Below are 24741 nucleotides of genomic sequence, written 5' to 3' on the forward strand. Positions count from 1 at the left end.
TGGAAGATCAACCGAGGAGGCCGAGTTCATCCTGAAGATCGAAATCGAGAAAAACGCATCCGGGTGAGAGCTGAGGAGGCTCAAGGCTAGGACGGCATCAGTCACAACAGCAGGATTCCGCCATCGATCATCATCCGGAGTAAACACACAGTTCGCAAGCTTAACTCTCTCTGTCATTCCGTTTCTCACTGCTAATTTTGTTTGTCACAACTCAGAGACCGACCAGCAGTATTGCGGCCAGAGCTCTGGGGCCAGATGACTTCATAAGCACTCCAAAGTCCGGAAGACAGAGTTGACAGCAGGTAAGTATAATACTCTGCATCTTCCGTTGATGCTGGATAATTTTGTGACGATTGAACTAGACCCTCAGAATTCCACTCACCTGCATGTCCAATGTGAAGAGCCAGATTACTAGTCTCTGCCACCCTCCCCCGTCTGCATAGTGCAATACTATGTTCTAGGCAACGATTCTTCGATCTCGCGGACCAAGGTCTCTTTGGCTATGGTCCCATCTCTTCCGACCCGGGATTCTCTGGTGTGGCCATGCCAGAAGAGACGGAAAAGAGGAGGACTGATATAACATGATGAATTTTGAGCACCATGGGCGCCCAAATAGTTTGGAGAGTGTCATCTATCAAGCTTTCTATGACGATTTCTGCGATAGAAAGATCTGCTACTTGATCCCGACGAATTGGTATCTTTTACTCCTTCACTGGTCAGCTATTGACTGGACACTCCCGAGATCTGAGCTCAACAAGGCTGTTGAAAGACTCACAAGGAGAAAATCTTGCAGGCCACATATTCAGTCTGATGGTGACGTTGCTAAGATCTATCGGCCCGGACGCAGTGTATACATCCAGCACGGCAAAAATCAAAACTCAACGAGTCAACCGAAAGAGCATCTTCGACCGCAATCGACAATTATTTTTGGCGGCTCGAAAGAAGGTATTCAATTCCGTAGGTAGCAGCGGGCAGAGGGACCTCGTCCTACCAGGTCCTCTAGTACACTTTCTCGTTCACATAGCGATGCAACCTACGAGAGAACCGTTTGTCTTGTCGCAAAGCAAGTTGCCCAGTTAATATATCCGAATCAACCTCATGCTAAAGCCATCATCTGACGAACGAACATAGAGCTCAATACTGCCGATGCACGTGTATAGCTGAATCAAGTATCATTGGACAGCAGATCTCTTCGGATCCAGGAACCCGGCGATGATGTATGGTCCGCGTGCACCGGTTCCGCTAAAAACTCCAACTGCGGGCATGATCCGACAGCGTCACTTTCGCTGCCAACACGTTTCGCGAACTGCGCTCTCCCCAAGTCATAATAAGATGGATTCAAACTCCCTCTCTCGAGCTTCCCGCTTCTCACAGCTTCAGTGGACGCTGCTCTTGCCCCATCGCCCTCCACCATGATCTCGCCGCTCCTTGCCCTCGCGCTCCCTCTCGCGGTGAAGGTTACTGCTGCACCGCTGCCCGCATCGGCTACCGCGGAAGGCCTCGACATCTCCACGTCTTTACAAAACATCCTATCCAACAACCACAATAGTGATGCGTATACATACCCGACCGACCTGACAAGGGGAATCGTGCCTGTGAGTCCCCCGAGAAGACACATAGTTTCCACGCAATCTCACTCGTTTCCGCTCCGTTCTGACAAGCCCTCTGGTCTCCAGAAACCAATCCACTCGCACAACGACTACTGGCGCGACGTGCCCTTCTACTCGGCGCTCTCCGTTGGCTGTGTATCCGTCGAAGCGGACGTCTGGCTCGTCAACGACACTCTCTACGTCGGCCATGAAGAATCCGCCCTCGCGCCCGCCCGCACCTTCAACTCCTTGTATGTCCAACCCATCCTGGATGTTCTGAGACGGGAGAACCCGACGAGTCAATTTGTTGATTCGCCTACCCACAACGGTGTCTACGATACCTCGTCCAGCCAGACACTACTACTGTTCGTTGACCTGAAGACGAACGGCACGACGACTTGGCCCGTGGTGATCGACGCCCTCCAGCCGTTGCGTGAGGCCGACTACCTGACGACCTGGAATGGCACGGGTGTTACGGTCGGCCCGGTCACTGTGATCGGAACAGGCAATACGCCGCTTGACCAAGTACAGCCTGTGCAGCAGCGAGACTATTTCTTCGACGCCAATTTGGCTCTACTCAACAGCACGCAATCCAACATTACGGCTGCCGTGTCTCCTGTCGCGTCGACGCAGTTCAGTCGGTACATCGGCGAAGTCGACGGCACGACGTTCAATGATACGCAACTGGCGACACTGCGCGGCCACATCGCCGAAGCTAACCGACGTGGGATCCTCGCCCGGTATTGGGACACGCCTGCGTGGCCGATCACGACGCGCAACGCCGTCTGGTCCACACTGATTGAGGAGGGTGTTGGCTTGTTGAATGCCGATGATCTGCCTGCGGCGGCTGGCTTTGGTGGTGTCGCTGGGTACTGGGGATGATGGTAATCACCGAGCAGAAGCAGCGGAGCTGGGCTGAAAAGACGGCCATGACGAGCTGGAGCAAAGACCCCTTAGGCCTTCTTCTGGCAACTTGTCTATAGAAGAAGAAGAAGGAGCGGGAGTGATGAGAGGGCGAAGATCTTAAAAGTTGTCTATATAAAACGTACTTGTTCTCTCCAAGGCGGTTAATGAAAGCGGGACATCTGACTCGTACTGTAACAGCCGAAAACTGACAAAGTATCATCCTCACGACCAAATCAAGAATGTTTCAATCATGTCACTTTTGGGCAACAACTGCTGACAGCTATAGCTTACTCTTCTCCCTCTTCAGAAATGTTCCCTTGGAGGAGACTTCGTAGTCTCTGCCTTTGCTCCACCCCATCCAATCACTCAAGGCGGACTCGGCGCCCTCTCCAGGCCTCGACGGCTGGCCTTTCCAAGGCATATCGACATCTCTACCCGGAGAGGCGGTCAAGCCTACGATCGGCCGCTGATCGTACCCTTGGGCCTCCATCTCCTTGTGCTCAAGCACGGGGGCGACGCATGCGTCTGTCCCGTCAAAGATGCGCTCCCACTCCGCGCGCGTCTTGGTCTTGAATCGCTGGGTGAACACCTCGCGCATATATGGCCAGGAACGTTTGTCCAATCGATCCAAACCGCCTGGAACGACTTCTTCGGGTTTGAAGCCCAGCCCTTTCAGCAGCTCAGCATAAAACTGCGGCTCCAATGCCCCGACTGACATATACTTTCCGGCATCTTTGCATTCATAGCATCCATAGTAAGGCGCACCACCGTCGAGGGTGTTGGTGCCGCGCTCGGCGTTCCACATCGCTTCCTTCGTCAAGAGGCGTGGAAAAGTTCCGAGATAGCTTACGCCATCCACCATATTGGCCTCGACAACCTGGCCTTTGCCGCTTGTTTGTCGATGGATTAGAGCCAAGAGCACACCAGCGAACGCAACCATGCCACCGCCCGCGAAATCTGCGAGGATATTGCCCGGTGGGAGCGGAGGGGTGTTCCGCGCCCCAAGCATGGACAGCACGCCCGAAACCGCCAGGTAGTTAATATCGTGGCCGGCCATTGCGCTGTATTTCCCATCACGACGGAACCCCGTCAATCTGACGACAATCAAGCGGGGGTTCTTCTTCAGGAGGACCGTTGCCGGATCCAAGCCGAGTTTTTCTAGCACGCCGGGCCGAAAGGGGTCGATGAGGACGTCGGCCTTCGGGAGAAGAGAAAGGAAGATGGCCAGCGATTGAGGGTCTTTCAAGTCTAGGGCAATAGAGGATTTGTGGCTGGTGAGGAGGTCAGAGGTGGGGTCAGGACCCGGCCGGTCCACGCGAAGGACGTTGGCACCCCAGTTGGCTAGTAGGAGGCCACAGAAGGGTCCTATTAGTCCGTCAGTGAGACGCTCACTGTACTACGACTCTGTGGGAGATCTGAAAGAATTGTACCTGGTGCTAATCCTGACAGTTCGAGGACGCGCAGCCCCGACAAGGGTGGGTCGGCAGTCATGACGTCTTTCGTTCACCTCAAGTAGGTCTAACGAAGAGCCTCTGCGGTTTGAGTTGGTGACAGACCAATACCATCACCGATGGGTGTGGAAGAGAGTAGGAATACCTACATAATATCAAGGTACTTATCCTCGAGATATCGGAAAAATGGTCAAGCGGCATTGAGACCAAATGAACCGAAACCGAAATAGCCGAGGCTGCGGAAGAGACAAAACGTGGGGTAGCACAATATGGGAAGGTCTGCCGGGTATCTTTACGGCCTTAGATTCCAACAGCTACTTTGCTATGTAGACAAAAGGACAGATTTGTATAGAGTCCGTCGAGCTGTGGCGATACAATTGATGGAAACACCGACTAACCCTATGTTCAAGGTTTCGTTGTTCAGGATCGAAATGGACCCGCATAGCTGCGGTTTAGAGTTGAATATAATGCAGCAAAGCTTCTCTGTTTCCGGTTAGTGCTTTTCTCGATCCGGAGGCCGCATGTGAGTTACCAAAGATGGCACGGAATCGGGCTGGATCGCATACAGAATTGACTGACTGACCGACCGATGGCCTGTATAATTACTTGAAGATGACAAGTTCGCCGCTTCTGCATGACTCCAAAGGGAGAAAAAAAGAAAAAGAAAAAAGAAGAGAGATGAAGAGTAAATATGCTATCTGTGTACAATACAGAGCGACTAGGAAAACTGAAACATATAACAACACCGGGTTAACTGTGGTGGAATTAGAATCCAATTCCACTCTCAATATGAACATCAATATCATACTTGTGACTACGATTGCAATTGCTATCCAGACGAAGAACGACGAATGGGCTGGAGTACACATGTCATGTTTAGAACTTCAAAACCACAATCTCCATCCTGTCATTCTGTCCGATAATCCAGCGCTCATCACCTGCGATGCGGCCCATAGCACTGACTTCGCGCGTCAAAGACTCGTCAAGCGTAGTCCAGTCGAGTGCAGCATTGCCATTGTTTTCACCAGAACGATACTGCGTCTTCATCCTCACAACCAGTCTGTTGTCCACACTTTGTCCGGAAAAACAAGTCTCGACGAGACTCAGCCTGACACCAGCGTCCGAGTCGACGATGTCCATGATCGGTAGGAACCAGCGCTCACTCTCCTCGACATCCGCGCTCTCCATGCTACAATGGCCTCGATATGGGGGGAGATTGCCATCCCACTCTCTGTACAGTCGCGGTCCTTGGCCCAGGAATGGAAATGTCGTCGTTTTCGCGCACCACAGCCTTTCTGCTGGGTCGAAATATCCTTGACCTACGACACCGACGTTTTCACGCACGGTCAGCGACAATGATTCGGAATCGAGATGTAGAGACATCAGTGACACACTGGCATGTTGTCGAATCCCGACGAAGTCCATATGTGTGAAGCTGAATCTCGACACGATATACGGTCCTTGTTTCTCTGGCGGGCGAAATTCCCCCGAAGGGTCTGTGGACGGCTGATACGGGGACGAGGCGGAAATGTCCCAGACCGAAAGCGATTCAATCGGCAGCTCCTCGTCGCCAGTGTACATGCTCCGATTGGGTTGCCAGAAGTACACGGCATAATGGGTGGAGTTGTGTGTGGAGAAGAACCGATCGTGGTAGTTTGGCGGAAGCCCTAGGAAATGCATTTTCCACTCCGATCGCCATGTCACCGTCCACGACGATTTGTCAGGGCCCGGGCAGACGTCGAAGCAGTTGGCAAAATGCCGATTGACCTGCTCCATGGCATTGAGGTTGTGGAAGGGGTCCCTTTCCGCCCATTCGACGATCAAAGTTCGGTCCTTCAGCCGGAGGTTGCGGATGATCTTGCCTCGAATGTCGAATGGGATGGGGAATTTCTGACCAGTCTCGACATCCAATAGTGCTAGGATTCCAGGAAGGTAGTCGTCACCCGTGCATTGAGCTGGAGCATAGACAAGAAGCCCCTGGTCGTAGGACCACAAGGTAGGTCTGAACAGGTATGGTTTGGAACCGATCCTGCTCAGATGAACCGCGGCGGTCTCATAGTACAAACGTCCTCCCGGTTGACTTTCGTGATAGTCCCATTGTCCGACCGGGAACCAGTCGCCTAATTGTTCAACCGGGGCCATGGGATATTTGAGGACCGTTCTCGCCGTACCATTGACGAGACTATAGTATCGCGACGCCACGCGAAGGAGAATCCGATTCCAGTCGAGGCAGTCATCTCGTGGACTGTGGAAATGAAGTTTGCCTGGCGGCAGGGTTCGGACTTCTCTCGCTCGTGGATAATGTTGCAGCACCACACGGATGTATTGGTCTTGGCTGAATGCAGAGCGCCATGATTTCGACACGCGTTGGCAGCTCACCAGGTCCCATGCGGCGAGATTGGTCAGGACCAGGAGAAAGACGTCCTCGGGCAGGTCGGGAATTGATATGGCAGCGGCAGCTGGTGGAGAGCTCGGGGTTTGGTCAACCTTTGGATATGGTGTCATGGTTCGATTGATCATTCGAGGTTGACAGTCTGGGGAATTGCTTGCTTGAAGGAGAGCAGCAATGGCGCAGCATTCGAGCAACGCATCGAGAAGCTCAAGATACCGGTCATTGCTGAGAAAGAGGAAGAGAGGAGATATTCAGCCCATCAGCTCTGGTCAGATAATTCCATGCATCTCGGCGATAACCAGGGGTTTTCAATCCTTGCTCTGGGGTGTAACGTGGTGTTGTTGCTCGATGACGAACGAATAATGAACAGACAGAGAGGGAATTCTGTCCCTGGCCTCGGATTTGGTGGTATATTGCAATCCTAATATCTTTATCAATTACGACATGCATGTCTGGTTGAAAGGAGGGGAAAGTGAAAAGAGAAGGCAGGGTGGATGACTAATATGATCACGTGCGCGCACTGAGGGGTCTTTTTGATTGCTGGGTTGCGGGGAACGGACCGGAGGAGGAAAAAAAAAAAATCTCTTTTCCTTTCAGGAAACTCACGACGGGCGGTCAGCTTCCATTCCCTTCCTCCTTCGTGGATCTTGTCTCAAGGCGCAGGTCGGGAAATTTATTAAAAAATCCGTTATTAGCCGAACTTGACCTGAGAATTCGCTGCGGTGGTCATTGTGACTCAATACTTTTTCTCAGTTCTTCATTACTTCGTATTTGAATCTGGCGTCTCAATTGTCCTGCGCAGATTAAGTCTGGCTTCTCTCTCTCTCCGTTTCCTCTACTTATTCTCCTTGCCGCAATGGTCTTGAACGACCACAGCAGCATGGCGACCTCTACCGTCCCTACCACTAACACGACGACCTCATCTGGCCCTTCATTCACCGTGAAAGCCGGTCTAGCACAGATGCTCAAGGGTGGTGTCATTATGGATGTTGTCAATGCTGAACAAGCTCGCATCGCCGAAGAAGCAGGTGCATGCGCCGTCATGGCATTGGAGAGAGTGCCGGCGGATATCCGGCGGGATGGTGGTGTCGCCCGCATGTCGGATCCCCAGCTCATCAAGGAGATCCAAGCCGCAGTCACTATCCCGGTAATGGCCAAAGCTCGTATTGGCCATTTTGTCGAATGCCAGATCCTCGAGGCCCTCGGGATTGACTACATTGATGAGAGTGAGGTTCTCACTCCTGCTGATGATACCTTCCACGTCGAGAAACATCCCTTTCGTGTTCCATTCGTCTGTGGCTGCAGGAATCTTGGTGAGGCATTGAGGAGGATCAGTGAAGGCGCTGCCATGATCAGAACAAAGGGCGAGGCCGGTACCGGTGACGTCGTCGAGGCTGTCAAACATATGAGGACTGTCAAGAAAGACATTGCGGAAGCACAGGCCGCCTTAGCGGAAGGTGAGGGCGCACTGAGAGCGCTTGCAAGGGAAATCGGCTGTGACCCCGCGCTGCTGAAACAGACTGCCGAGCTAGGCCGATTGCCTGTGGTCAACTTTGCAGCAGGTGGTATTGCCACCCCTGCAGATGCCGCGTTGATGATGCAGTTGGGCTGTGACGGTGTATTTGTGGGAAGCGGTATCTTCAAATCCGGCAATGCGGCAAAGAGAGCCAAGGCCATTGTTCAGGCCACCACTCACTATCAGGACCCCAAAGTTCTGGCTGAGTGTAGTGAAGGATTAGGTGAGGCCATGGTTGGTATCAATTGTGGTAGCATGGCCCCTGGCGAGAAAATGGCCGGTCGGGGATGGTAGAAGATTTAGACCAAAAGTTTTGGAAGGGGAAGATGGGAAAGAAGTCATGCGGCATGGTCCGGCGTAAATTTGATTTTCTCTGTGAATGCGGATATGGATATCTTCAACAAATCTAAACGACGAGGTCTTCCAACACGGCTTCCATCTCCTCTCTACTCAGGGGGATCCCCAACACTTCTGTCCCACTCGCGTCTCGTCGACTCGTAACCATTTGATGGTCGTGAAATTCTTTTAGAAGGAATTGGAAGTTCATGCTACTTGAACAGATGAACTCCTCTGATGCCTTCTGGTATAGGGTTCGATACTCGATTCCCACTTCGTCAGCTGCCTCCCGACTGGGCTTTGTAGGTCGTCTTGTCTTTGCGTCGTCTTCTTCATCGGCCGTACCACCGACTCCGCCATCGGCTAGAACACTCAGGATTTCCGAGAGCAATAGCCGGTAGAGGTTTCTGGCATTCTCAGGCAGTGACTTGAGCACGAACCCGACGCCTTCCTTCCCGCCCACTCGCAATCTTTTCCGGCCAAGTAATTCATGCACTTCGTCGACGACATTGATTTCTGCTGTGTACGGGGAAAAGGTCGTGCAATCATGGAAAACAAATTTGAACTGGTCTAGCAGTGATGAATTCCACAAAACAGGAAAAGTTGGTGAGTCGGCAGTGGCAATAAAATGGACCAAGGGATGTCGTGCAAGGCGAGCCATTATCGCTTGCGTTGACGAGCCGCGCAAAGCTGAAGCGTCAATGGAATTGATCATGACCATCAATTGACCATCGGGGGGGTGATTGGTGAGGTGTGAGAATAAAGTATCGAGCATTTCTTGAGGTTGTCCGACAAGTTGTAGATGCTGGTCTTCCTCCCAAATAGCTGACGCAACAGTTTTCAAGATTCCTCGTACATTGAGTTTGGGAGTGTATCCATTGACCACAACAATGCGAGGCGGTGCTTTTGATCTTTTGCATATCCATTCCGCAAAATTGTTGACGAGCTGCCGTTTACTGCCATATCCATATAGACACAATCCAAAGCCTTCGGCAAGTTCGAATTGCCACTGAGGAAACGACCGGGCGTGCAATTTCATCAGCTGCACCTGATTGGAAGCGTGGCGGTCTTTGTAAGATTGAATTTGTTCAAAATACTCTTCGTAAGTGAGCAATTTGACCGAGTCGAATTTATTGCCTGAGACCTGAGGGGGACCGCTGCGGGTCTGGAAAAAGTAGCGCTCTTCAGGAGCAATATCTCCATCTGGAGTGGGTGACCGCTTGTTCTTTGCGCCTTTGGGTCTGCCACGTTTTCCTGGTGTTTTGACAGGGGTCGCTGCGTCTCCTTCGGTCGCGTCATCAACAATCTGCTCGACGTTTTCTCGATCCGCAGCCTCCTCGTCCTCGAGGATTTCCCTGGCCAGAGCTCTTTGCCCATCCCAGTCGTCTTCATCTTGCGCCTCGGCAAGGGCTTGTGCACTTTTTCTCTTTGCAGATCGATCCGCCCTTCCTGGCTTTGAGGGAGTGCTCACTACACTCTTCTCTTTTCTTGGAGTAGAGAATAATAGGGTCCGGCCATTGGATTTGGGCGTCGGGCTTCCTTCATCGTTGTCCTCCTCGTGCAGGACCGTACCAATGGCACCTCTTCCTTTGTTTTTGGAGGGTGTTTCCTGCTTCTTCTTTGACGTGCCGCTTATCATCGGGACCGAGGTGGAATCGTCTTTGTGAATTCCATTTGCGAGGGACGGTTCAATGGTTTTCTTTCGGCGCTTGGAAGGGGTATCTGTAATTTCAGGGGTGGGATCAGGCAGTTTTCTTTTGGCCATAGCGCGGAACTGAGAAGAGGGTAGATATCAACTCATTACGCATTAGTACACGAACGAAACATGGTAGCAAAGGCCGTCTTGCAGTGAAAATGGACGGTCTTTGATGCTGCGCGTCATGAACTCGCATTGCTGTCTGTTCCCTCTTTTGACTCCGCAAACCGACGGTTCTGATTGGTCCCGCATTTGGCTGCAAACCTCGTCTTTTTTTCCGCCGCCTCTGCGAAAAATTCCCATTGAGTCACACGCTTCCACCACTCTGTAGGGAGGCCGGAAAATTTTTCGTGAGACGATGACCTACTAAAAGGTCATTATATGCCGAGAGGAAGACTGTCGAAGCTCGCCAGGAGCGTTGACTCATCCCATTGCACCATCAACCATTGATCACGACGAGGGGTGCTGGCCGAGTTCCTCACCTTACGTTTCAACTCTCACGGACCGCCAGAAGAAGGAAGGACTGGGATATTGCCTTTCCAAAGCGAGACCTCTCGAACTCTAGGTGTTTGGATGAAAAGTCGTTCACCGGGTGGTGCTCTTCTGCCCCTACCGGAAGAAGGCAGCATAACCACAAATTGACAAGAATTTTGGTCCTAGTCACATCCCTTTCTGGGAATTGCTCTTCCATCTCATCCTCCTAGATAACCCAGGAGACCCTCGCCATGGCTTCGTCAACTCTTCCTCCAACTCGGTCGGTCATCCGCAACGTCGTCCGTCACTACTCGGCCCCCGTCGACTCGTCCATCCCAGCCTCAAAAATAAAATACATTCCGACATCAGGAACCTATCCCAAAGGCTTCAAAGTCTCAGGAACCCACGTCGGTGTCAAGCCAGCCAATAAATCCCGCCCGGACCTAGCGTTGATCGCCTCCGACCGGCCAGCGTTCGGTGCCGCAGTCTTCACCACGAATAAGTTTCAAGCCGCCCCTGTGCAAGTTAGCAGGTCTGTACTAGAAAAGCGTGGTGGTACAGGATTGAGGAGTATTATCATCAACTCCGGATGCGCCAACGCTGTGACAGGTGTGGGTGGCATGGAAGATGCTCGTGCCATGTCTGAGACGGCGAGTTCACAATTCCAGGACTCGATGACGCCAGCTTCTGATCCCCTTGGCTCGAATAGTCTTGTCATGTCGACCGGTGTGATCGGCCAAAGACTTCCCACCAAAAAAATTCTGTCTAAAATTCCCACGGCATATTCAAATCTCGACGATTCGCACCACGCCTGGTTGACAGCTGCCAAAGCAATCTGCACAACCGACACATTCCCTAAACTTCTCTCCACAACCTTCACACTCCCATCTACCCAACACCAGGGCATTGAGTATCGTCTAGCTGGCATGACCAAAGGAGCGGGCATGATCCACCCCAACATGGCAACTCTGCTAGGGATCTTGTGCACGGACGCGCCCATTGGAGCTGCTGCACTACAGTCCCTTCTCACCGGAGCCGTGAACCGATCATTTAATTCCATTTCAATTGACGGCGACACCTCGACAAACGACACGGTGGCCATTCTCGCGAATGGCGCGGCCTCGCCTTCCGCCTCCACGCCGCCCATCGCCAACGACCCATCCTCGCCAGACTACCGAGCCATGTCCTCCGTACTAACTTCATTCGCCCAGCGCCTCTCGCAACTCGTCGTCCGTGATGGCGAAGGCGCCACGAAATTCGTCCAGGTCACTGTCCGCAACGCCCCGACTTACAACGACGCGAAAGAAATCGCCTCCACCATCGCGAGATCCCCGCTCGTCAAGACCGCCTTATACGGCAAGGACGCCAATTGGGGCCGCATCCTGTGCGCGATCGGATACACGCCGCATCTCTCTGCCGAAACTGTGGCCCCCAACAGGACGAACGTGAGCTTCGTGCCTGCGCCGTCGTCCAAGAGCGCCGACGAGGGTGTGCTGAAACTACTCGTCAACGGCGAGCCGCAGGCCGTGGATGAAGTGCGCGCCGCCCGCCTCCTGGAGGACGAGGATCTGGAGATCGACGTCGATCTCGGCACGGGCTCTGAGGAGGCCAGATATTGGTTCTGTGATTTCAGTCATGAGTATGTTACCATCAATGGTGACTATCGGACGTGAGATGGATAAGAACCCAGGTTCATGTCTCTCTGCCTCTGGTGGGGAATTGTCGGATTACCAATGGGAATGCGAGCGAGTAAAAAGGACGAATAACTGGGAAGGCCATTAATGAAATCCAACAATGTCTCTTTGTTGGAGTTGATTTTGGGTTTTGGACTGTTCACCTCTATGTCGACATTGTACACACTGTTGCAAAACCCGGTTTCTACTTGCCTAGAAGTGGAGCATTCTTCGAACTATCACTCGCTATCTAGATTTGAGCTTAAATAATAGTCCGCCAGTTATATTGAGATTCGCAGCTCGGGTTACCGTACGTTACCTCACCTGGAAATATTAATCGTCGTCTTGCGAGGCTGAATGCTATTTTCGGCGCATTCCGCTGCTATTATGACTATATTCATACGCTGTACTGTATATCGGGCTTCTCTCGGTTTTGCATTGGCTAGAAGTCGCCCACCTTTGTTCTGACGTAAGGTTAACAGCCTTCTTCTGACACCGCCTCAACACCCCCGTTACCATGGACTACATCCTCATTCTACACTTCTTTTTTATCTTCTCGGCCTTTTTGGCCACCAACCCAAGCATCACCGCAACACATCACATACTAAGCTTGCCATGACTACGAACAAAGGAAGCCGCCAAAAAGACGACGCGCCGAAAAGTCCAATATAAACGGTGATGACGAGGAAGAAGCGTCTTTTTGATCTCTGGGATGACAGAGTTTATGAAGAGCTGATCCGGACGTACCGGAACACAGCCTACGACTCAGGGGCATTCCATTTAGCGCGATACTCCAGTTCGGATTCGGATTCTGCGAGAGATGCCGAACAATTGACTTCAGGCTCATTTTTGCCAGCAAACCACACGCAGGACCTGTATTCGATCTGGGATTCTTGAAGCAGAACCTCTCACCAGAATGTCGCTTCTGTACAATTCTCGCCTCAAGAGTTAATGAGATCAAGAAAGAGCTCCCGATGTTCCCAAATTCTCCTTGGCAATTGGAGTCCTTCCCAGCTATTGGAAATCTTTCATCTATTTCGCATATAGCTTTGGCCGGGAGTTCGGGGATCGAGACCTTCGAGGGTGACAAGGAACACAACGGGTGCCCTTACCAATACAACAACCAGAGCTCAATCATCGAGGACTCATTCATCGAAGGCCCAATCCATATTATCAAGCCCGAGCTTTGATTCCGAATGCGGTGGACTACAAGTTCCTCCAATCGCGAATAAAGGAATGTGTGAGGAAACATCCGTGTTCCAAAATGACTCAAGATGTTATGCGTGGAAGAATCATGGTCATCGACTGTGCCACCCAGATGATTCTATCTTTACCACCGCACAGCAATTACATATGTCTGAGCTATGTCTGGGGCACCGACCACTTACCCACACCCGAAGAATCTGCCCTATTGAAAGAGACCCACCCGTTGCCACATAACCTGCCTAAGACCGTTCGAGATGCCTGTCCAATCTGAACGAGAAGTACCTCTGGGATGATCGATACTGTATTGCCCAGGATCATTCAGAGTTCAAGCGGGCGCAAGTAAAATTGATGGATCGAATCTTTAGCAATGCTTTCTTGACAATAGTAGCCCTAGGCAATTCTTCAGACTCTGGACTGCCCGGGGTCTCAGACACAAAACGAGAACCACAAATACGCTTTTTTGCCCAGGGCTTTGAGTATTTGTACACATCCCCGTCGTGGCGCCACTACTTGCAACGATCAAAATGGACCACTAGAGGTTGGACTTAACAAGAAGCAGCAATGTCAAAACGTCTTCTATACTTCACTCCCACACAAGCGATCTTCATATGTATGCTTGGAGAGGCTCCAGAAGAAATAGATTTGCTCGTCCCTCTCAAAGTTCGGAAAAACTATGCCAAAAACCTTGGCCAGAACACAGATCTATACTGCTATCTTAACCGCCATGTGCTCTCGCCCTACCCCGACATTCCAATTCGAAGCTGGAAACATCAGACATTCTTATTCTCTTTACAACTAAGGGAATATCAATCAAGAGACTTGACGTATGATTCGGATGCGTTGGACGCATTTCGGGGCATTCTGACAACGTCACCTTACAGAAGCTTATGGGGAATCCCGATGTATCATGATTATTACGAAAAGCCGTCTCCTCAAAAGGACAAAGTCCCAGAGGATCGCTTGTTCAAGCCCTCATTAGGTTTCCTGCACGGATTATTATGGTTAACCTACCACGAAACGGCGACTGCGACCACTGGCCAGCGACGGAGAAACATGTTTCCATCATGGTCCTGGGCTTCTGCACGAGGTCCCGTTTGCATGCCTCAGCACGCAAAGCATCTTGCCTGGGAAGAGTTGTCGAGATCCCGGCGTGTTGACGTATTCGCAACTTCTAAAGAAGAATGGTCGCTGGGGTTGCGCTACGAGGCATCTTGTGTGGCATACTCAGCTGAGATTATAATATTCTGGGAAGGTCGAACGATGACTCTTGACTACTGGTGCCGAACTCATAAAGAGGTCATACTGCCAGAAACATCCCATGCTCTCCAGATCAAGAGTTATGTTTTCCACTGGCGTTGGCCTTCTCAGTCCACCTCGCCCTTGCTGGGGAGATCTGCGGCCGTGGGCGCTCTACGGGAGCGAATCGATCTAGAGGCACCTCCTTGGACTTTCATGCAAAACGTTGATGATGCCGCTATCTATCGTGCCTCTCACTATATAACCTAAGATTTTGAATCCTCAGACGAACGCGATGCGATCCATCGAAGAGAGCTGGTATTAAGCGGCATACTTTTGCTAGGGCTTCAGGATTCGACCGCAGGAATACGGACAGGTGACACCGTCTTCTATTGGCTCGCCGTTGTCTTTACTAACGGAGATGCGAGGCGTGTCGGCGTCATCGAATCGCATATTAAAGGTCGGTACGATTTATCATCTCAAGCGCTAGAACATGGTATCTGGAATCTAGAGTAAAGGTGTGTTATGGTGTTACATATTGTATTTCCACATGTAAGGAGCGATAATAAGTAACAGGCCCACAAAATCGTATCAATGATAGGCCAAAGAACGCGCCGTGAGTTCCTTAAAAGGACTCATAGGCCAGCAGGCTTTCCTCACCTCGCTTCATGCCCTAACGTTAGACATTGAGCTTGAGAAACACGCCTCATGACATAGCATCATCGATAGAGCTTTCCACGGCAAATCAAAGGATGCCCACTCTCACTTCCATATCTGTTGTGCTGCTTTCCCAGTGTGGTGTTGTCAAAGGCGTGCCAGGGTTTGGTGATGATGAAGGCGGTTTTGGACTATTGACACTCACCCACGACATAGGCGCTATCTGTCAGCCATACCCCTTTGAGAACTTCCACCGATAATGAAAATTATCTAGGGCAACCTCCCTCACAATGTACAGGCGCGTGATCGAGGTAGCCCCACGTCGTTATGAAAGGCTTGCTCCCAATCTAAGCTGGAATCTCATTTTCCCCGGTGTAGCGTGGCTCTACGGGCAGAAGTATTGGCGAGTCCGTGTGTGGGGTAGACCTGGCTGTGGCATCGAGCTCGTCGACGTTGGCAGGCGGCTCCAAGACAATCGCCAAGTGGGATGAGCTAGATCCAGCATGACACGAGAAATCCCTAGGGCCTCTCAAGCACTACTTGAGGTCAATTTAGGTTGGAGCTCTAGAAAACGAGGAAAGAGACCAACGAGTCGACCACCAAGGATTAGGGTTGGCGCCCTTACTTAGCAATCACCCGTTGGACAAAGAACGCAGAAAAGCAGAGGTTAGGGCTGGCCTCACAAGGTCACCGAAGTAAAGATCAAATATCAGGGTTCGACTGGCACCGGCGGAAATCAGTTGTGGGCACGTAGACCAACTACAATAAAATACACTGCGTCATAATGCCTTCTATCTGCTACAGTCTCAATGCAAGGAAATTCTTGGACAATGGCTGATCCAGTACTTGACCCGCCGGGCTGCTGATGCAGTAAACTCCCGTTCTCCAGACTTACTCGCCAATGATCGTGCCGCTATCGCTGCCGTTTGCCCATACTATTCAGCGCAAACTGCTCTGACTTCCGAGGAATTCCCCCCCCCCAACCAAACCCCCCAAAAACACCAAGGTATTAAGGCACTGTGGGAATGAACAGAAGCGTCGCGCCGGCTGCCGTTCACAGATACTTCTACCGCCTTTGGAACTTTGAATAGACATGATATCGTTGAAGGCGGGCGGATGAGCATCGATGTACCTCGTCACGTTTTTCGCACCCGCTTTTCGGTGCGGGGCAAAGTTCATTTAAACTACCGCGCCGAAGGGCCGACGCTAAAAATGAACTAGTTCAATAAGCTTGTTGGTGTACTTACAAGATATGACGAACCAAGGAACATTAATTGGTGGGGTGCGGGCCAAGCGTAGGTCGAATCACCACTGAGTGAAGAATTTTAAAATGTGTTTTGGGTGGAAGCCGGTTTTGCAAGCAACTGTAGTTCTGTTCAACTTTTTCTGCCGCCAAAAGTACAGAAGTTTTTGAATAGCCCCTGTACAAAATCTTCGCCGTTGTCCTCCTTCCAGGTCCCGCTATTCCAACTCAAAGACCTTGTGCTATGCATAAAAAGCATATTTTTGGGGGATTTCATGAGCCCCCACAACCCTATATGGTTTTGCCTCATTATTTCTCTATGCTCGTCTGATTGTCGAAACATCTATGCAATTAGCCCTTTTAGGTTCCCACCGAAATCACCTTCCTTGGCAGCGATCTCGAAGTAGCCGTAGATGATTGTGACAGCTAGGAGAATACTAGTTCCGCTCCCCAGGGCTCCGAGCATGTCACTGGCAACCGAGAGGGCTCCGATGCAGGCCCCACCGAAAGCTGCAGCTGTGGGAATGACTCGCTTCAATTCCTTGTACATACTTTGTTCACGGTGTCCAGCCATTACCAGTCCCTGTTCCTTAAGTGTTTTGGCGACATCGCGGGGAGCGGAGCCGGACACTTCGATCCAGGTCTTGGAGAAAACGGCACAAGTGACGATGATGAATGTAATATAGATGACGGTGTGAATTGGGTCGAGGAGAGCGTCAGCGAAGTTGAGAGGAGGCGACATGTAGTAGGCAATTCCACCAGAGGCATAGAGTTGGGAAGACCCTTCTCTCGGTTCCCAGGTACCAAACAGCTTGACCAACAAGTTGTCCGAGAATCGAGTGTAGAGCATCTGACTGATCATGAAGATGTTGGATGCGAGAGCCGATTGCAGCATAATAGGCATGTTGGAAGTGTAAAAGAGGCGGACGGGAAACGAACTTCGCATACCTCGTTGGCGGGAGGACTTGACTGGAATCTCGACGCGGAAACCTTGGAGATAAATGACGGCAGCGAAGACAGTCAAAGTTGCAAGAAGATTCATGATGTTAGGTAGATGTTGTCGGTAGAAGGCTTCACGGAGGGCACGAGTCTTATCTGACCGGGTAACGAGGAGGTGGAAAAGAGCAATGACCGCACCTTCGAACTCCTTTCCACGGCCCGTGTCGATGGTGGTGGGAGAGAATGCCTTCCAGATGATGGATTCACAAATGTTGGTGGCAATGAACAATGAGATTCCAGATCCAAGGCCGTATCCCTTTTGGAGCAGCTCGTCCAGGAGAATGACCACCAATCCAGCAATAACCAGCTGAACAATCAGGAGGAGACAGATTCCAGCACCAAGGTCGCTTGGTTGTCCATAGAGACCAGTGAGGACGAAAACGCAAGCTTGGCCGAAAGAGAGAATGATTGCGAACAGTTTTTGCGCCGTTTGGTACAATTCGCGATCGGATTTGAGGTCGAGGTTGACATCGATGAGATGAGTACCGGCGAGAAGCTAGCGATGTCAGACGTACACATTGGGACGTGACGGTTCGGATTTGCCTACTTGGAACACCATTCCAGAAGAAATAATGGGTGTTGTTCCCAATTCCATCAGTGTTCCCCGGTTACTGGCCAACATCATACGTAGCCAGTAAATGGGGTCCGACGTGTCGGACGAGACAATGCCATATAGAGGCATTTGGCTCATGACCAGGAAGATTAGAAGTGTACACTGGCGCCAATGGTCAGTCTCTTGCTCTCCTGATTTTCCCGGTCTGCTCTTTTGTGTTCTTACTCCTGTCCACATCAATTTCTGATTGAATGGAATTTTGGATTCGGGGGCTGCCACCTCGGGAAGGAGGGGCGTAAAGGGTTTAATGAGATCGAGGAATCGAACTGTTTATAAGGGTTAGCAATTGGTCGTGTGCCCAAATGCGGAGGAAGTGGACGCACGACCGCTCATGGTTGCTGCGAAAAGATGCGCAGAACAGCAGATGAGCTACAAGGTTGGGGAGAAGGACGAAGAGTAGGGAATGATGAAGAAACAAAAGCACAGCTTGAGATATTGACAAGCTGGCTGTAGAAAGGATCGTGGTCCCCTGAAGGCTATTGTACCACTGGCGCCGTTCCTAAATCTTTTTGACTATGAGGACACTTTGACAACGCCAGCCTCAATTCACTTTCGCGAATGCCAAGCTTGGCGAGACTAGTGTCGTAGCTGAGTCACGTGATTGTCTCACGTGTAACACGTGACGGCAAAGCCCTACGCGTGCAGCCGCACCCCCTTGGCCCTCCCACATGCTCTGCCAGGTAGTTTGGAACATGATTCCAAGTGCCCGAATACCTGGAACCCAAGCCCCGTTTCAAGAGGACTCACAAAGGCACGTAAACATTCCTGGACGCGGCTAAGCAGTAATGCATATCCTCTCAACGCAAGATCAGAAGCTCAAATTACTTCGGAAGGAATGCTAGTGCCATTAATAAGATCAACCACTATACGAGTATAGCTCTAGAAATTGCGAGCAGCTCAAAGTGCTGCGTTGAAGTGAAGAATTTTGGCCGTCGAGACGCTCTTAGCAGTCTCAATAGCCATCACCAAAGTGCTCGGTTGGAATTGCGCATACAATAAGTCGAATTTTGCTGCATTTCTCCTTACATCATCTCCTTGACCGTGTTTTGGAGATACTCGACTTGTTCCTGGACCCAGTCATTCACCATTTGCCGTATCTCATCCGCCGAACGTCCGCGTCTATCCAACTCCTTTTTCTTCAAAGCTGCACGTTGCGACACCACGTCCAGCCGATAACTTGTCCATTGCCTGTATAACTCATCCAAATCACTAATCGGCCGCACCGTTCTCAAAGAACTCGAGTCCAGCAGAGTAGGATCTCTGGGTCTGAATGAAGTGACAAAGCTGATTCTTTCTCCGCTGCCCAGGCACGGGAGTGCAGCGTGATTGATAGAGCCTCCTTGCATCATAACCGCATATCCCATCCCCGGCGGCTTGACTTTCATGATGGACTGGTCGCCGGTCCTCAGCGCGGTTTCGCCACCTTTCATCCCCACCGGATCCGACAACATCAAGACGCAGACCCAAGGATAGGAATCGTTGTGCCATGCAGACACCAAGGCCTTACCTTCACTTTCCGGGGCCGGCCCGTCTTCGAGGGGACTGGAATTTTTCGGAGGCACCGCTGGGGGCAAATTCTCGGTGATAGGCGCGTTCTTGTCGATGTCCGCAGGGAGTTGGACATTCAATTGTCCGATCTCGTAGTCGTAAATGATCTCCAGCTCTGTGCCTGCGGCAGCCGAACAGGCCTGCCTCACAGCCTCACTCCGCCAGAGAGCATAGGTGAATGGCGCATCTGGGCCGTAGCCACGAATGCGATAAACGCCAGGATACTTCACAGAGCCATACTTCCCAACGACCTCACGGCGAAAGATGTCTGCACGGAGCTCTCGAACTCCTTCGAGAGTGAGTAATGGGAAGGGCGACGTTATGGCCACGGACGAGGTTGCTGTCTTAGGATTGAGACCCAGCTCTTCGAAAGTAATGATTTGTTCAGGAGTTTGGTAGCACAGATGTTTTTGAGGGTCGAAGGTGGCAGGTTGGTATAGAGTCGGTTCTGGGATGTGCGATGGCGCCAGGTCGATTGTCTCTGAAATCGCGATGGGTGCCATCTTCGAAAGCTGAATAAGATCAAGCCCACGGAGAGTTGGAGTCTGACTTCAGTACATCGTCCGTAGCAGCTAATATAGCCAGCACCCATCAAGTCTGCTAGTTTCAAAATGACGAGCCAGCAAAGATATGGAATTCGGATTTCGGCGTAGGACAGTGTCGCCCGTAATTTGATCATGATCTGGTGTGACCTCTCGTTGGAAGACTAGTCCCAATTCGAGGTAAAAATCCCTTTGGCTTCGAAGCCCAGGGAATCCGCAACCCCAACTAAAAGGCCCTGAGGATATTCCTCCATAAGACACCGGCGGAACTTTCCCTGCATATACCTACATTCGCCTTGGGCAGGCATTCTCGTGTCCAGGACAACGCAAGGTCACGAATCTTTTGTAGAACGCACAGAATAGAACTCTGTTCAGCGTCAGAAATGTGACTCTTTCCTTTTGCCTTTATGAGAATCCATCTGCCAATTCAATACCCAAGATGAAGCCAATATATCTCACCTACCTGAATGGGCCAGATGTCGCAGCATTGGAAATGACCAATGGCGAGATTCTCAAAGCCATTGAAGACGCCTTGGACGCACAAGGGCGGGGCAAGACGGTCATCGAGCCTCGAGTACACCTCGTACCACACGACTCAGCCAAAGGCCACTTCAACGTGCTACGAGGGGTGGTCAACCCCTTGAACGCCGCCGGTGTCAAGATTGTCGGCGATTTCGTCAACAACTACAAGCTGGGATTCCCCTCTGAATTCGCTATTCTTAATCTCTTCGACCCTGACACCGGCGTTCCCTTGGCCATCATCGATGCCACCACCATCACGGACATGCGCACAGGTGCCATGACGGCCATCGGAGCCAAGTATCTCGCTCGTCAATCCAGCAAGATCCTCGGCCACATTGGAGCTCGGGGAAGCTCGTATTGGAACATTCGTCTCATGGACAGCATATTCAACTTTGACGAGATTCGACTGCACTCAAAGCGGGCCGAAAGTCGTCAGGCTCTCGGAGATCGGCTGTCCAAGGAACTAGGCAAGAAGGTCACGGTCCTTGATAACTGGGAAGACACGATCCGCGGGGCCGACATTGTGGTAGAAGCCTCTCGCTTGTCTGCACCAGAACCCCTCCTGAAGACAGAGTGGATTAAAAAGGGCGCCTTGGTGATGCCCTACGGGACCATGAGCGCCGTGGACCTGTCCCTGACCGATATCATGTCCAAGGTCCTCGTCGATGACTGGGGTCAGTGTAGAAAGGGGCTTCCGTACGGTGCGCTCCGGCAACATGTAGATAGTGATAAGATCACCGAAGAAAATCTGCACGCCGAGATGGGCCAGGTGGTGTGCGGCCAAAAGCCAGGCCGTGAGAGTGACGACGAAACCATTCTGTTTTGGCATCGGGGCCTTAGTTTGAGCGATGTCGCGCTGGGTATGGCTATGTTGGAGAAAGCAAGGGAGTTGAAGATAGGGCAATCTCTCCGCTTTGAATGAAGAAGTCGAGCTTTGTTTATCATCTTCCCTGGTCCGACCACCCTCCCCTCCCCCTTTTTTCTCCTCTCCCTGGACACAAGTTATATCTCGTTTGGGAATGTGACGGTTGCCGTTTTAAATTGTCCATAATTGGCCTAGCGCTGTCCTTGACTTTCTTGCTTCTACTGAATTCCAGGATTGATCTTGTCTTGAGCGTTGCCACTGATGAAGAGACTTGTCGTGGGGGCTTTATACGGCCAGTGCTACTGCTGCAAATATCATGGCTTCTGCCACCAAGAGACAGCGCGATCGTTCAAGAATGTCCTCGGACCTAGCCATCAGAGACTCAAAAACGTTCAGCATCCAATCAGAAACCATTCCTCCCCAACGACGTGATTCAGCGACATGGAAACGTTCAAAATTGCCCGTCTCGGCTGATCTGTGTGGCCATATAACATGATCGACAGTTTTCTGTCCGACCATATCACCTCGATGCCTCACCCCTATTCGTGGATCGATTCCTTCTTATTTACGAGACTCTATACGAAAAATTTCCCATCGATTTGTGGTGGATGGAAGGAACTTCTTGAGCTAAGGACGGCTCGAATGACGACCGTCCACAATCATGCCTACGAATGCAGCAGGTATACCCCCAAGGATCTAGCCAGCGTCGATGATTACGATAGGACAGGAACATTTCAGAGCAATCGAATCCACAGCATTGACCTCAATATTCACCCTAGCAGCCTTGCTTGACATCGTAGAAATGAATTTCTGGTCCAGTCCTTTTCCCTTGGAATTCCTAGGAATACCCAGCTGGAAAGTGTGGAGTCTGCGCGCCGCCTCCAGCAGCGGCAGCCCTGTTTGCGATGCTCGGTAAACTTTATCCGGAGACAATTCATTTGAGTTGGGGCGGTGCTCTGGAAAGTCGTCACATCTACTGATCGACAGCATGTGCCCTGAGTACAATCGTGCCGCCGGTGAAGGAACTGATCCTGCTCTTTTTTGGGCAAGGCTGGAACGAGGAGAACCGTGACTTCGACTTGCCACTTGTGTACATCCAATGGTCCTGTTGCACCAGATCTTCGATAGCCTTCCTCACTTGGACATGCACTTTACGGGACGATCAGTGCGATCATCAACTGGAATTCGCCCGGGAACGAGGCAAATGTTACGAACGGCGTCCAGACTTCCATCGTTGACGCTCCATTGTCACAGGAGTTTTCCGTGCCGATGGACGGAGAATAAATTTAAGAGGCTTTTGCCAGTGTATACCGCTCCTTGCATGCTTTCTCCACGAGCCAATGTTGGAGCCCGCTTTTATTGGCTTGCTGGATTAATTTGTTGAAAGAATATGCATGGCTGGGCTTTCGCCAACAACCGTGGCCTTCGGCCGCAGTATGGCCACAGTACAGATGGTTCTCCCGGCTCCGAAACGTGCGTCAAATCACGAATGATCGAGTGATTTCTTAATGATGATGCTCCTGCAGACTGCAACTGACGACCCACGGTCTTTGACTTGCGCTGCCACTCCATGTCGAATGGCTTGAAGAGTGGGTGGTCTTATGGGTACATTGGCGAAGGAGAGCTAGAATGTCGATCAGCGTTCTCCAAGCCAACGTCCCTGGGCGCCACAATGATATCCATCTTCAGAGGAAATTGGAAGGAAGATATGCATGTCTACAGAGAAACTTTGTTTTCTTTCATTGTTATCAAAATTGGAACCAAATTGGACATTGATTCCTTCCGTGTACATTGTCAGGGCAAAGACCGAAAGGCTTAGAATGATACGCCCAGGAAATAGATTTCCTATTGATGGAATAAAAATAGAAATGATACTAGTATATCATATCATTTCGCAGGAAGATAAGTCCCATGCACTGTTCTTCGGCCCTGCATCGTGTCCGTCCATATCCTCGTCTCCATTGCCATTTCAAGGTACCTTCTTGACGTAGACCCAAGCATATTCTCCCGATCCACATCAACCAAACGTGCCAGAAACGGTATCATATGCGCGTCAAGCGCAGTCGGAACTTCTGTGCCAAAGATCCAAGGTGCATTCTCGTTGCAAGAGGCATCCATGACCGCAGTCACTTGCGACAGGAATGCGACGGTTTTATCTTCTTCCTTCTTGATGAAAGACGCATCTAATGCTGGTGCTCGTGTTGAGAGGATCCTTTTGAAATAGCCCACGAGATTTAGCAAAACAAATACCCGTCCTGTTCCATCCAAACACATCGTTTCTGTACCCTAGGCGATTCAGATCTGACGAAGCTGGACTTACACTTTTCGCTTATGCTCCAACGCCGTTCGATATTTTTTCGATATACCCGGATCTGCAAGCCTCTTCTCGACTGCGTTCAACATATCAGACGCCCGATCCGGTCTCCGGGTGTATGTGAGTGAGAAGTAATTAATCTCATGCAACTGTGCGAGCAGTTTGTTGATCTGCACTGCCAGGTGCGATGGGTATAAACTCGGGTAGTATTCATGTAGATATTGCGTCATTTCCAGACTTTCAGTAATTGACGACCGATTGCCAGGGCAAGTTAAAACGGGGACCTGGGAATTTTTTGGTCGGTTAATGCAAAATAATTTTGCTGTCGAATTGTAGCTAAACAGAACTGCATCGGAGGAGTGATGAGGGAAAGGATTTCAAGGTAGCCATACCGTTCCCTTGGGATTCACTTCGCATAGGTAGAACTCCGAAAGCTGCTCTCCATGATGAATGTCAATTCTTCTCTCGTTCACGGTTAACGGAGATGGGGATTGTTTATCTTGTTGGCAGCACGCCAGGGCGAAGCGGACCATGAGCGAACACACGGAGTAATCGTTATAATATAATGTATGAGTATGATATTGTGTGTCTTGTGCTTCTTCCATGACTCTGACATCAAATGCATAAATATAAAGCGAAGACGAAGAGTATAGTGAGATTGATGTTTTACCGTATCGTGAAAGATATATCTAGAGCGATGACGTTGGATTTGGCCAGCCCCCTGCACAAGGCATTCCGGGTAAGAATCGGGGAAACGATGGGTGAAGACGGACTTACTATCTGACACGTGATCATCTTTGTAGGACTGAGAGAAGATTGATCGAATCTATCCAAGAGAGAGCAAGCGGCCTCGTGATAAAGCAAACTGCCTCACGTGGGGTGCAGATTTTGCTATCAGATCGAGTACCACTGGGTCACTCTCTCAGATCCTTTAGGGGGTGTCCATCGTCGTCCTGCCGGTCT

The 24741-nt window shown here is 50.9% G+C and overlaps 12 protein-coding genes across 12 annotated transcripts; 6 read left to right on the plus strand and 6 right to left on the minus strand.

Annotated features, from left to right (window-relative positions):
• Positions 1–1412: 1412 nt before the first annotated feature.
• On the plus strand, positions 1413–2471 carry Z518_00768 (uncharacterized protein; the record flags this gene model as incomplete). Its single annotated transcript, XM_013421369.1, has 2 exons — positions 1413–1595; positions 1677–2471. The coding sequence occupies 2 exons, from the start codon at positions 1413–1415 to the stop codon at positions 2469–2471; spliced, it is 978 nt and encodes a 325-aa protein (XP_013276823.1).
• A 304-nt stretch (positions 2472–2775) lies between these two features.
• Z518_00769 (uncharacterized protein) lies at positions 2776–3986 on the minus strand (the record flags this gene model as incomplete). Its single annotated transcript, XM_013421370.1, has 2 exons — positions 2776–3860; positions 3926–3986. 2 exons carry the CDS (start codon positions 3984–3986, stop codon positions 2776–2778), a joined length of 1146 nt encoding a protein of 381 aa, XP_013276824.1.
• Positions 3987–4822: 836 nt separating this feature from the next.
• Z518_00770 (uncharacterized protein) lies at positions 4823–6466 on the minus strand (the record flags this gene model as incomplete). Its single annotated transcript, XM_013421371.1, has 1 exon — positions 4823–6466. One exon carries the CDS (start codon positions 6464–6466, stop codon positions 4823–4825), a length of 1644 nt encoding a protein of 547 aa, XP_013276825.1.
• Positions 6467–7194: 728 nt separating this feature from the next.
• Z518_00771 (pyridoxine biosynthesis protein pyroA) lies at positions 7195–8148 on the plus strand (the record flags this gene model as incomplete). The annotated part of the gene is made up of 1 exon (XM_013421372.1): positions 7195–8148. The coding sequence occupies one exon, from the start codon at positions 7195–7197 to the stop codon at positions 8146–8148; it is 954 nt and encodes a 317-aa protein (XP_013276826.1).
• A 112-nt stretch (positions 8149–8260) lies between these two features.
• Z518_00772 (uncharacterized protein) lies at positions 8261–9955 on the minus strand (the record flags this gene model as incomplete). The annotated part of the gene is made up of 1 exon (XM_013421373.1): positions 8261–9955. The coding sequence occupies one exon, from the start codon at positions 9953–9955 to the stop codon at positions 8261–8263; it is 1695 nt and encodes a 564-aa protein (XP_013276827.1).
• A 656-nt stretch (positions 9956–10611) lies between these two features.
• On the plus strand, positions 10612–12033 carry Z518_00773 (glutamate N-acetyltransferase/amino-acid acetyltransferase; the record flags this gene model as incomplete). Its single annotated transcript, XM_013421374.1, has 1 exon — positions 10612–12033. The coding sequence occupies one exon, from the start codon at positions 10612–10614 to the stop codon at positions 12031–12033; it is 1422 nt and encodes a 473-aa protein (XP_013276828.1).
• Positions 12034–13297: 1264 nt separating this feature from the next.
• Positions 13298–13510, plus strand: Z518_00774 (uncharacterized protein; the record flags this gene model as incomplete). The annotated part of the gene is made up of 1 exon (XM_013421375.1): positions 13298–13510. The coding sequence occupies one exon, from the start codon at positions 13298–13300 to the stop codon at positions 13508–13510; it is 213 nt and encodes a 70-aa protein (XP_013276829.1).
• Positions 13511–13800: 290 nt separating this feature from the next.
• Positions 13801–14745, plus strand: Z518_00775 (uncharacterized protein; the record flags this gene model as incomplete). Its single annotated transcript, XM_013421376.1, has 1 exon — positions 13801–14745. One exon carries the CDS (start codon positions 13801–13803, stop codon positions 14743–14745), a length of 945 nt encoding a protein of 314 aa, XP_013276830.1.
• Positions 14746–16718: 1973 nt separating this feature from the next.
• On the minus strand, positions 16719–18320 carry Z518_00776 (protein transporter SEC61 subunit alpha; the record flags this gene model as incomplete). Its single annotated transcript, XM_013421377.1, has 4 exons — positions 16719–17870; positions 17922–18089; positions 18153–18253; positions 18311–18320. 4 exons carry the CDS (start codon positions 18318–18320, stop codon positions 16719–16721), a joined length of 1431 nt encoding a protein of 476 aa, XP_013276831.1.
• Positions 18321–19009: 689 nt separating this feature from the next.
• Positions 19010–20038, minus strand: Z518_00777 (uncharacterized protein; the record flags this gene model as incomplete). Its single annotated transcript, XM_013421378.1, has 1 exon — positions 19010–20038. The coding sequence occupies one exon, from the start codon at positions 20036–20038 to the stop codon at positions 19010–19012; it is 1029 nt and encodes a 342-aa protein (XP_013276832.1).
• Positions 20039–20516: 478 nt separating this feature from the next.
• On the plus strand, positions 20517–21521 carry Z518_00778 (uncharacterized protein; the record flags this gene model as incomplete). Its single annotated transcript, XM_013421379.1, has 1 exon — positions 20517–21521. The coding sequence occupies one exon, from the start codon at positions 20517–20519 to the stop codon at positions 21519–21521; it is 1005 nt and encodes a 334-aa protein (XP_013276833.1).
• Positions 21522–23351: 1830 nt separating this feature from the next.
• Z518_00779 (uncharacterized protein) lies at positions 23352–24008 on the minus strand (the record flags this gene model as incomplete). The annotated part of the gene is made up of 2 exons (XM_013421380.1): positions 23352–23676; positions 23785–24008. 2 exons carry the CDS (start codon positions 24006–24008, stop codon positions 23352–23354), a joined length of 549 nt encoding a protein of 182 aa, XP_013276834.1.
• Between the last annotated feature and the right edge of the window lie 733 nt (positions 24009–24741).

This window comes from Rhinocladiella mackenziei, assembly GCF_000835555.1.
Source record: "Rhinocladiella mackenziei CBS 650.93 unplaced genomic scaffold supercont1.1, whole genome shotgun sequence".
Lineage (NCBI taxonomy): Eukaryota > Fungi > Ascomycota > Eurotiomycetes > Chaetothyriales > Herpotrichiellaceae > Rhinocladiella > Rhinocladiella mackenziei.